Below are 11,643 nucleotides of genomic sequence, written 5' to 3' on the forward strand. Positions count from 1 at the left end.
GTTGTTTATTTCCCAGAAATTTGGCATAAAAAACATGATCGTAAGTCGAGTGGTCGTAAGTCGAGCAGGTCGTAAGTCGGATGGTAGGTATGACATTTGATATGCCTCAGAGCGATTATTATTGATTATTATTGATTATTATTAGTAGTAGGTTGGTAGACAGCAACCACCCAGGGAAGTACTACCATCCTGCCAAGTGAGTGTAAAACGAAAGCCTGTAATTGTTTTACATGATGGTAGGATTGCTGATGTCTTTTGTCTGTCTCATAAATATGCAAGATTACAGGTATGTCTTGCTACTTCTACTTACACTTAGGTCACACTACACATACATGTACACATTTATTTATACACACTCATCTAAGTTTTCTTTGATTTTATCTTAATAGTCTTGGTCTTATTACTTTTCCTTTTATATCCATGGGGAAGTGGAATAAGAATCTTTCCTCCGTAAGCCATGCGTGTTGTAAAAGTCAACTAAAATGCCGGGAACAATGGGCTAGTAACCCCGTTTCCTGTAAAGATTACTAAAAAGAATAAGAAGAAGAAAATTGTCAAAGTGGGAAGTCTGAATGTGCGTGGATGTTGTGCAAATGATAAGAAAGAGATGATTGTGGATGTTATGAATGAGAAGAAGCTGGATGTCCTGGCTTTAAGTGAAACAAAGCTGAAGGGGGTGGGAGAGTTTCAATGGAGAGGAATAAATGGGATTAGGTCAGGGGTTTCAAATAGAGTTAGAGCTAAAGATGGAGTAGCAATAATGTTGAAGGATAAGCTATGGCAGGAAAAGAGGGACTATAAATGTATTAATTCAAGGATTATGTGGAGTAAAATAAAGATTGGATGTGAAAAGTGGGTTACAATAAGCGTGTATGCACCTGGAGAAGAGAGAAGTGTAGAGGAGATTTTGGGAAATGTTGAGTGAGTGCGTGGGGAGTTTTGAATCAAGTGTGAGAGTAATGGTGGTTGGGGATTTCAGTGCTAAAGTGGGTAAAAATGTTATGGAGGGAGCAGTAGGTAAATTTGGGGTGCCAGGGGTAAATGTAAATGGGGAGCCTTTAATTGAGCTATGTGTAGAAAGAGATTTGGTAATAAGTAATACGTATTTTATGAAAAAGAGGATAAATAAATATACAAGGTATGATGTAGCACGTAATGAAAGTAGTTTATTAGATTACGTATTGGTGGATAAAAGGTTGATGGGTAGGCTCCAGGATGTACATGTTTATAGAGGGGCAACTGATATATCAGATCATTATTTAGTTGTAGCTATAGTTAGAGTAAGAGGTAGATGGGAAAAGAGGAAGGTGGCAACAACAAGGAAGAGGGAGGTGAAAGTGTATAAACTAAGGGAGGAGGAAGTTCGGGTGAGATATAAGCGACTATTGGCAGAAAGGTGGGCTAGTACAAAGATGAGTAGTGGGGGGGGGTTGAAGAGGGTTGGAATAGTTTTAAAAATGCAGTATTAGAATGTGGGGCAGAAGTTTGTGGTTATAGGAGGGTGGGGGCAGGAGGAAAGAGGAGTGATTGGTGGAATGATGAAGTAAAGGGTGTGATAAAAGAGAAAAAGATAGCTTATGAGAGGTTTTTACAAAGCAGAAGTGTTATAAGAAGAGCAGAGTATATGGAGAGTAAAAGAAAGGTAAAGAGAGTGGTGAGAGAGTGCAAAAGGAGAGCAGATGATAGAGTGGGAGAGGTACTGTCAAGAAATTTTAATGAAAATAAGAAAAAATTTTGGAGTAAGTTAAACAAGTTAAGAAAGCCTAGGGAAAGTATGGATTTGTCAGTTAAAAACAGAGTAGGGGAGTTAGTAGATGGGGAAATGGCGAGAATATTTTGAGGAACTTTTAAATGTTAAGGAAGAAAGAGAGGCAGTAATTTCATGCACTGGTCAGGGAGGTATACCATCTTTTAGGAGTGAAGAAGAGCAGAATGTAAGTGTGGGGGAGGTACGTGAGGCATTACGTAGAATGAAAGGGGGTAAAGCAGCTGGAACTGATGGGATCATGACAGAAATGTTAAAAGCAGGGGGGGGATATAGTGTTGGAGTGGTTGGTACTTTTGTTTAATAAATGTATGAAAGAGGGGAAGGTACCTAGGGATTGGCAGAGAGCATGTATAGTCCCTTTATATAAAGGGAAAGGGGACAAAAGAGATTGTAAAAATTATAGAGGAATAAGTTTACTGAGTATACCAGGAAAAGTGTATGGTAGGGTTATAATTGAAAGAATTAGAGGTAAGACAGAATGTAGGATTGCGGATGAGCAAGGAGGTTTCAGAGTGGGTAGGGGATGTGTAGATCAAGTGTTTACATTGAAGCATATATGTGAACAGTATTTAGATAAAGGTAGGGAAGTTTTTATTGCATTTATGAATTTAGAAAAGGCATGTGATAGAGTGGATAGAGCAATGTGGCAGATGTTGCAAGTATATGGAATAGGTGGTAAGTTATTAAATGCTGTAAAGAGTTTTTATGAGGATAGTGAGGCTCAGGTTAGGGTGTGTAGAAGAGAGGGGGACTACTTACCGTAAAAGTAGGTCTTAGACAGGGATGCGTAATGTCACCATGGTTGTTTAATATATTTATAGATGGGGTTGTAAAGGAAGTAAATGCTAGGGTGTTCGGGAGAGGGGTGGGATTAAATTTTGGGGAATCAAATTCAAAATGGGAATTGACAGTTACTTTTTGCTGATGATACTGTGCTTATGGGAGATTCTAAAGAAAAATTGCAAAGGTTAGTGGATGAGTTTGGGAATGTGTGTAAAGGTAGAAAGTTGAAAGTGAACATAGAAAAGAGTAAGGTGATGAGGGTATCAAATGATTTAGATAAAGAGAAACTGGATATCAAATTGGGGAGGAGGAGTATGGAAGAAGTGAATGTTTTCAGATACTTGGGAGTTGACGTGTCGGTGGATGGATTTATGAAGGATGAGGTTAATCATAGAATTGATGAGGGAAAAAAGGTGAGTGGTGCGTTGAGGTGTATGTGGAGAAGCTTGGGTGGTAAATGCAGCAGCGAGGAGACGGTTGGAGGCAGTGGAGATGTCCTGTTTAAGGGCAATGTGTGGTGTAAATATTATGCAGAAAATTTGGAGTGTGGAAATTAGGAAAAGGTGTGGAGTTAATAAAAGTATTAGTCAGAGGGCAGAAGAGGGGTTGTTGAGGTGGTTTGGTCATTTAGAGAGAATGAATCAAAGTAGAATGACATGGAAAGCATATAAATCTATAGGGGAAGGAAGGCGGGGTAGGGGTCATCCTCGAAAGGGTTGGAGAGAGGGGGTAAAGGAGGTTTTGTGGGCAAGGGGCTTGGACTTCCAGCAAGCGTGCGTGAGCGTGTTAGATAGGAGTGAATGGAGACGAATGGTACTTGGGACTTGACGATCTGTTGGAGTGTGAGCAGGGTAATATTTAGTGAAGGGATTCAGGGAAACCGGTTATTTTCATACAGTCGGACTTGAGTGCTGGAAATGGGAAGTACAATGCCTGCACTTTAAAGGAGGGGTTTGGGATATTGTCAGTTTGGAGGGATATGTTGTGTATCTTTATATGTGTATGCTTCTAAACTGTTGTATTTTGAGCACCTCTGCAAAAACAGTGATAATGTGCGAGTGTGGTGAAAGTGTTGAATGATGATGAAAGTATTTTCTTTTTGGGGATTTTCTTTCTTTTTTGGGTCACCCTGCCTCGGTGGGAGACAGCCGGCTTGTTGAAAAAAAAAAATTATTATTATTATTAATATGGTGTCCTCAAGACATAAGACACACTTACTGATTTTAATGTGTACCTGCATGCCAGCATAGTATGTATGTTTACTTAGGTACAGGTAAACTGTCATAACTGAGTGCCTCTGCAAAGACTGATTATGTATGAGTGAGGTGAAAGTGTTGAATGATGAAAGTATTTTCTTTTTGGGGGATTTTCTTTCTTTTTAGGTCACCCTGCCTCGGTGGGAGACGGCCAACTTGTTGAAAAAAAAAATATATATATAAAATATGAAATAACTTAACCCCTTCAGGGTCCAAGGCCAAAATCTGAAGTGGTGCTCCAGTGTCTAAGAAATTTTGAAAAAAAAAAAAATTATTTTTTCTTACAGAATTAAAGACCATATTTTTGTGAAGGTAATAAGACAAAAAAAAATTCTCATCAGTACTTACCAAGATAAAGTGCCAAGAAGTTTGTCCAAAATGATGTGGTGGCGGCAACATCGACGAATTCCACATACGCGCATTACTTTATTTAGCGGTTTTTGTAGTTTTTTCTTTTCTTTTCCAATTTTTTTCTTTTCCTACTAACATTTGGGGCCTGAGAGACCAATACTGTATATAATGTATATATATAAACTCACTGTATTGAACACAATAACCGCACTAAAGTTATTATCATATTATTGTTTACCACTGTTGTTTATTACAATAAACATGCACAAATCTTGTATAATACTAATGTTCTATCATATATTTACATATTTACAATCACTGGACATGGTTTTAGAACTGCTGGAGCTTGTGGAACTCCTTGAAACAAGGCACCATACACAGAGGCACCTTACATTCCTCACACATAAACCGAGTGTCTTTGCATCTTTGTTGCCGTCGTTTTGTTTGTGCACAGACGATGCATCTCTTCTGAGCAAATTTCTTCTGAGTTGAAGGAAGCTGTATTATGAAATGATCACCTTCCCTCCTCAAACGCTTGGGTATATCCTGAGTAATTCGAGGACCTTGTTGTATAGCAGGTGTTCTTACCTGGTACTTCATTATGAGTTGTCTGACAACAGACAAACAAAATTCACCATACGGTGGTCTGTTGCCAGTCTTTATTTGGTACATATTATATGCATTGAAATGTCCATGAGATGGAAGAAAAGTTTCATGTACCACTTGTAACTCTTACGAACACAATCAACAAAACCAATCTGCATGTCACATTTGTCAACCAAGCGCATGTTTTGTGTATAATCAATCACTGTCACTGGTTTTCAAATACATTCTTTAGTCACTTGATCAACTTTGCCACTGTCTTGCATTTCATTACGGTGAATGGTTGTCAACAATGTGACATCTCGTTTGTCATGCCACCGTAATGCCATGATGTCATTGGCAATAAACACCTGCACGTCATCACCACGAGCACCTGCGTTGAGCCTGGGCATATGTTTACGATTAGAACGCACTGTGCCACACACATCTGTCTTGTTCACTCACATGAAATCACTGAGTAATGGGCTTGTGTACCAGTTATCGGTATATAATGTATGCCCCTTACCAAGATAAGGTGCCATCATGTTTCTCACTACATCACCTGAGATACCCAATAACATCTTGGTATCTTTCAATGTTTTACTTCCCGTGTATACAACAATATCCAACACCAGGCCACTGTCACAGTCACAGAGTACAAACAGTTTTATACCAAAGTGTTTCCTCTTGCTCGGTATATACTGCTTGAATGACAGTCTACCTTTGAACAAAATCAAAGACTCGTCAATTACAAGATTCTTGAATGGATAAAAGTATATGCTGAACTTTTGTTTGAGATACATAAAAACATTTCTAATCTTGTATAACCTGTCACTTCTGTCAGGCCTGGTTTTGTCAGAGAAGTGCAACATACGTAACAGTAAGATAAACCTGTTCACTGGGATGATTTCACTGAAGACCGGGGTAGAAATTAGCCGATCTGTGGACCAGTATGATTTTATATTATGCTTATAGGCATCAGGCATAAGCATTATTGTTGCAAAAAGCAAATACATTTCTGCAACAGTCGTCTCTTTCCACCTGTGTAGTCTTGACTGTGGTGATATAATCGTATTTGCCATGGTGTACTGAAAATACTTATTACTTTCCCTGACAATAGTTTCCATCAATGGCTGGTCAAAGAATAATTCAAAGAATTCCAGTTCATTGGCCGTGGTTCCAAGGAGACAAGTAGGTAGAATTCCACTTTAAGAGTCATCAAAGTGGTGGGGCTTGGGAAAAAAATTGGGATTTTGCTGCCAATCCCAGATACGGTTTGCTGGTGGATACTGGACATCATAGGCTGGTTGTGCGGGTGGTTGTGGTTGTGGTGGGCTGGTGGCTGATGCTCCGCTTTGTCCTTGAACTGAGGAGTCAGCAGCGTGGGTCCCAGCCTGGGGTGGTGAGTCACGCATGGCGGTGCCACTACCATCACCACTACCACCATCTACTGATGCCTGTGGTCTATCCATGCCAAGTGTAGCCACATCTTCCTCACTATCACTATCTAAACCTGGTGTAGGGCGACTGGATGTACTCCGGGATGTACTCCACCCCCTGGGCACAGCATAGGGTACACTACCCGAGTGCATGCGGTGGCATACATACCGACGCTTCACTGGTGAATATGATTCCTCACTATCACTACTCGAATGATCGTCAATCACAATCCATGTCACTATCATGATCATTACTGAAGTCAGAGGCCTGGCCACGCGAAAATATTAGTTTTCTCTTGCGTTGAGGTACAACCGACCGTGAGTCACGAGTGCCCACACCAGAGGTAGAAGGTTGAGGATCGTCAGGGTTTTCTGCACTATTATCGATATCCTGGTCATTCCTTTCGGTCACTAACTGATCAAAGCCATAGAATTCGTCTTCATTTCCACTTCCATCAGTGTCAGAACTATCAGATAGGAAGAGGAGAGTCCCAATTTTCTGGGGAGTGAGAGCTGACTTGCGACGAGGCATGGTGAACAAGGGTAACTGAGCCGGCGTTCCCACAATGCTATGTGGGCGCTTAGATTTTTTGTTTATGGCACACACCCACCATGCAGACCCGTTCTCTCACATGTAGGCCTATGAGCGCTTTCGCGCTAAATTTGATGGCGCTAGAATTTTGGCATAGATCTATGGTTTGGACACTCAACGTGAAGCCGTAGATCTACGGGACGGACCCTGAAAGAGTTAAAAACACTTGAAATTTTGGAAAGTTTTCAGACATAATGGAGAGATGGGGAGCTCATGGAGAATGTAAACAAACCAGGTGGGGCGCGATGACCATATTAGAAAGTCAGGTGGGGGAGACTTATAGGGAGTTGTGGTCATAATTTAACCCTTTCAGGGTTTCGGACGTACTAGTACGCCTAAATTCTAGTGCCCTGAAATCTAGTGAGAGAAAGCTGGTAGGCCTACATATGAAAGAATGGGTCTGTGGTCAGTGTGCGCAGTATAAAAAAAATCCTGCATCACACAGTGCGTAATGTGAAAAAAAAACTTCGACCGTGTTTTTGGATTAAAACAACGACTTTGCACTGTATTTTCGTATGGTATTTATTGTTGTATTCTAGTTTTCCTGGTCTCACTTTATAGAATGGAAGACATAGTACAGAAATTGAGATAATTTTGACTGGTTTTACAATGAAAAGTACCTTGAAATTGAGCTCAAAGTAGCAGAAATGTTTGATTTTTACTAAAGTTCAAAAGTAAACAAATCATGCTAAGCATCCAATACACGCCAACTGGTGAGTCTAATATTCTTTCACAAGTGCACTGATATTATTTATACCATTTCTACACTAATGCATAACAGTAAATCTTCTATTTTTTGTGAGAATAAAAATTCGAAGTGGAAAGCAAAAGAATGTAAGAGGGGCGTGGGGACGTGACTAATGAACAGAGGAAATGTTATTTTAGTGCCAGGAATGTCTTGTTCATTGTGGACCCTATTTGGAAATTGGCATCTTTTGAAATTTGTGTGAAATTGGCAAAATTGCTGAATTCTGACCACTGTATTGGATAGTTGAAATTGGTAAATGGGTGGTTTCTTGTACTCATTCAATAGAAAAAATGGAGTTCTAGTGAAATAGTTATGATTTTTGTCGACTAGTACACTGGAATTGGCCGAAAATAGGGCTCAAAGTGGACAAAATCGCAGATGCGTAAACATCGTCGAGACCGCTAACTTCGCGAGAGCATAATTCCGTAAGTTTTCCATCAAATTTCATACTTTTGGTGTCATTATGATCAGGAAAAGATTCTCTTATCTTTTCATAAGAAAAAATTTTTTTTTTTTTTTTGAAATTTGGGCGACCCTGAGAACAAGTCTGGGAGAGAGCCTGGGGACCCTGAAAGGGTTAAAATGCCCATATTAATGGAACGCTGTAAAGTGAAACGCAGGTGGGGCCCTACTGTATGTCACTATAACTGCTTAATTATGATATAGAAAAGAGCTGGTGTAGATTTAAGAATTTGATATCAGTGGAAAGAAGACGTTTGTGGTAGTAGGAGAGCAGGTGGAGGTGTAGTGATTAAATTAATATTTTGATAAGGGAGAGAAAATTGGTATATGGAAAAAATTTGTATTGTATAAATCATGAATATTTGACTTTGCAAAATAATAACAAATAAAAGAATGAATAAGGCATTTTCAGTGAATAAAACATTTTTGGGAAATGGTAAACAAAGTGGGGAAACCAAAGAAATAGTTTTCTGTTGAGAGTGAAAATAGTGAGATCCTAACAAATATTTTATGGGGTGATGATATTGTTGAATACCCAGTGATAGTTTAATATTGGTGATGAAATGGAGGCATAAATTTCATATTTTGGGACGATGAGGAATTAAATCCTAGAAAGAAGGGAAAGCTGGAAGTGAGATGAAGTACAAAAGATTAAAGTGCAGAAAAAGTAGTAGAAGTGGTTAGGGTTTATGAAGGAGATGAAAGTGGTAAGGACAAAGTGCTGAAATAGTGGGTGCATTTGCCATAATTGTAACGGCACTATTTGTTGGTTCTGTCTACCATACCCTGGTGCATTTATTAAATTTGTGTTTGAAAGAAGGAATGAGGCCAAGGGATTGACAGATCATATATTATTCCATTGGTCAAAGAGAAAGGGGATGTGAGAGAGAATCTTATTGGTGAAAATATGTTTTTTTTTTTTATATATATATCAAGTTAAGTGTACAACAAGAGTATAATTGAGTGAAGGGCAGCGACACACGTAATGTGTCGCTGCTACCCGCATTTACTCTCATGTTCAGTTTGTTCCTTTGCTTTATATCATGTTTATGTCTCCATTTTTTCTATGTTCTGGGGTATTTTTTATGACATAATCATGTCTAGTCTTGTTCTTTGTTCTTACAGAGACAAGAAACCTAGCTCTAAGATTTTGTTCCACATAGCTCAGGCACGATCCTGGATGTACAGTGGACCCCCGCCTTACGATATTAATCCGTTCCTGTGAGCTCATCATAAGCTGAAATTATCGTTAGCCTAATTAATTTTCCCCATGAGAAATAATGGAAATCAAATTAATCCGTGCAAGACACCCCAAAGTATGAAAAAGAAAAACTTTTACCACATGAAATATTAATTTTAATACACACAAACTGAAGAAGACATGCACAGTTACTACTCTACTAAGAATAGAATACATGACACTTACCTTTATTGAAGATCTGGTGGTGATTGATGGGATGGGAGGAGGGGAGTGTGTGGAAGTTACTGTTTAGAAGGGGAATCCCCTTCCAGTAGGACTTGAGGTAGCAAGTCCTTTTCCGGGGCTACTTCCCTTCTTCTTTTAATGCCACTAGGACCAGCTTGAGAGTCACTGGACCTCTGTCACATAACAAATCTGTCCATAGAGCTCTGTACCTCCCATTCCTTTAAGATTTGCCTAAAATGGGCCACAACATTGTCATTGTAATAGTCACCAGCACGGCTTGCAATAGCTGTGTTAGGGTGATTTTTCATCCATAAAGGTTTGCACTTCAACCCACTTTGCACACATTTCCTTAATCTTTGAAGTAGGCACAATGGATTCCACAACTGGCATAGGCTTCTCAGGGTTAGCCCCAAACCCTTCAAAATCTTTCTTAATTTCCATACTAATTTTCTCCCTTTTTACCACAGGGTTGGCACTAGAAACTTTCTTGGGGTCCATGGTAACTTATTTTGCAGTTACAAGCACAAAAAACACTGGAATAAGGTGAAATGTACTGAATGTATGCGTGGATGTGACCGCACTGGCTGGCTTGTAAACACTGGCACCCACGAGGCAGCTGAGGCCACATATGGGACGCTTCCTGGACGAATCACGTAAGGCGAGGCAAAATTTTTGCATTCAAATGCTTTGTATGGAGGATTTAACATAATGCGATGCGTTTGTAAGGCGGGGGTCCACTGTACTATTTTGGGACTTTCTGAGCTTTCTAATGTATGGTTATCAGACTTTTGATGTCTCAATTATACTCTTGTTGCACACTTGACAGTTGATGTAATTTTTTTTTTTTTTTTTTAAGAGGGAGTGGGATTTGCTTTGTCTCAGTGGGAGATGACCATGTTAAAAAAAAAAAATAGTGTGTGACTAGATGAGGGTTCTATCCATTTTTAAACATTTCAAGTTTCGAGTACGGTGAACCCCCTACTTATGATATTAATCCGTTCCAGAGGGCTCATCGTTAGACGAAATTATCTTAAGTCGAATTAATTTTTCCATAAATAATGGAAATCCAATTAATCTGTTCCAGACACCCAAAAGTCTGAAAAAATAATTTTAACACATGAAATATACATTTTCCTACACACAAAAAGGAGGATACACGCACAATATATGTACTGTACTAAATGAAGAATAAATGACACTTACGTTTATTGAAGATGTGGCGATGTGTGATGAGTTGGGAGGAAGGGAGATGGAAGTGTGTTAATTTTCGGAAGGGGAATCCCCTTCCATAAGGACTTTATGTAGCAAGTCCTTTTCTGGGGTTACTTCCCTTCTTCTTTCAATGCCACTGGGAACAACTTGAGAGTCACTGGACCTCTGTTGCACCAAAAATCTGTCCATAGAGCTCTGTACCTTGTGTTCCTTTAAGATTTTCCTAAAGTGGTTCACAACATTGTCATTGTAAAAGTCACCAGCACGGCTTGCAATAGCTGTGTCAGGGTGATTTTCCTCCATAAAGGTTTGCACCTTTGACCACATTGTACACATTTCCCTAATAGTTGAAGAAGGCAACTTCCTCAATTTCTCTCTCCCCTCCTTTGAAGCAATTTTTTCAGTTGTGGCCTCTTGCTGTTGCAGATGCTCTTGCAGCTCATCAGTGGTTAGTTCTTCATCGTCGTCCTCCACAAACTCTTCCACATCCTCCCCACTAACCTCCAACCCCAAGGACTTCCCCAATGCCACAATAGATTCCACATCTGGCATAGGCTCCTGAGGGTTAGCCCCAAACCCTTCAAAATCTCTCTTCTACAAATTTTGGCCACAGTTTCCTCCAAGCAGAGTTCAGGGTCTTGTTAGCCACTCCCTCCCAAGCCTTACCTATAAGGCTTATGCAATTGAGGATACTTAAGGAATCTTTCCAAAACTCTGTTAGGGTCAGTCAAGTGTCTGAGGTCACTTCAAAGCACTTTTGAAACATTGGTGTACAGTTTTTTGAAATTTGAAATGACCTGCTGGTCCATGCGCTGGAGTAGAGGATTGGTATTAGGAGGCAAGAATTTCACTTTGATAAAACTCAAGTCCCCCGAAATTTGCTCTGGCAAGTCTGAAGGATGAGCAGGAGCATTTCTAATACCAGGAACCACTTAAGGTCCAATTTATTTTTCAGGAGGTAATTTTTCACAGTCATAGAAAATGTCCCTAGTGACCCATGCCTTACTGTTTGCCCTCCACATCA

At 39.7% G+C, this 11,643-nt stretch overlaps 1 protein-coding gene across 1 annotated transcript in view; it reads left to right on the forward strand.

Annotated features, from left to right (window-relative positions):
* The window catches only part of LOC128700639 (thiol S-methyltransferase TMT1B), a 43,712-nt gene extending 33,639 nt beyond the window's left edge, over positions 1-10,073 (forward strand). The window contains exon 5 of the mRNA XM_070086986.1: positions 9,875-10,073. Coding sequence (XP_069943087.1) covers positions 9,875-9,886 — 12 coding nt within the window. The 3' untranslated portion in view covers positions 9,887-10,073. The remainder of the gene's footprint in view (positions 1-9,874) is intronic.
* Positions 10,074-11,643: the final 1,570 nt, after the last annotated feature.

Source organism: Cherax quadricarinatus, chromosome 20, assembly GCF_038502225.1.
Source record: "Cherax quadricarinatus isolate ZL_2023a chromosome 20, ASM3850222v1, whole genome shotgun sequence".
NCBI classification, from domain to species: Eukaryota; Metazoa; Arthropoda; class Malacostraca; order Decapoda; family Parastacidae; genus Cherax; species Cherax quadricarinatus.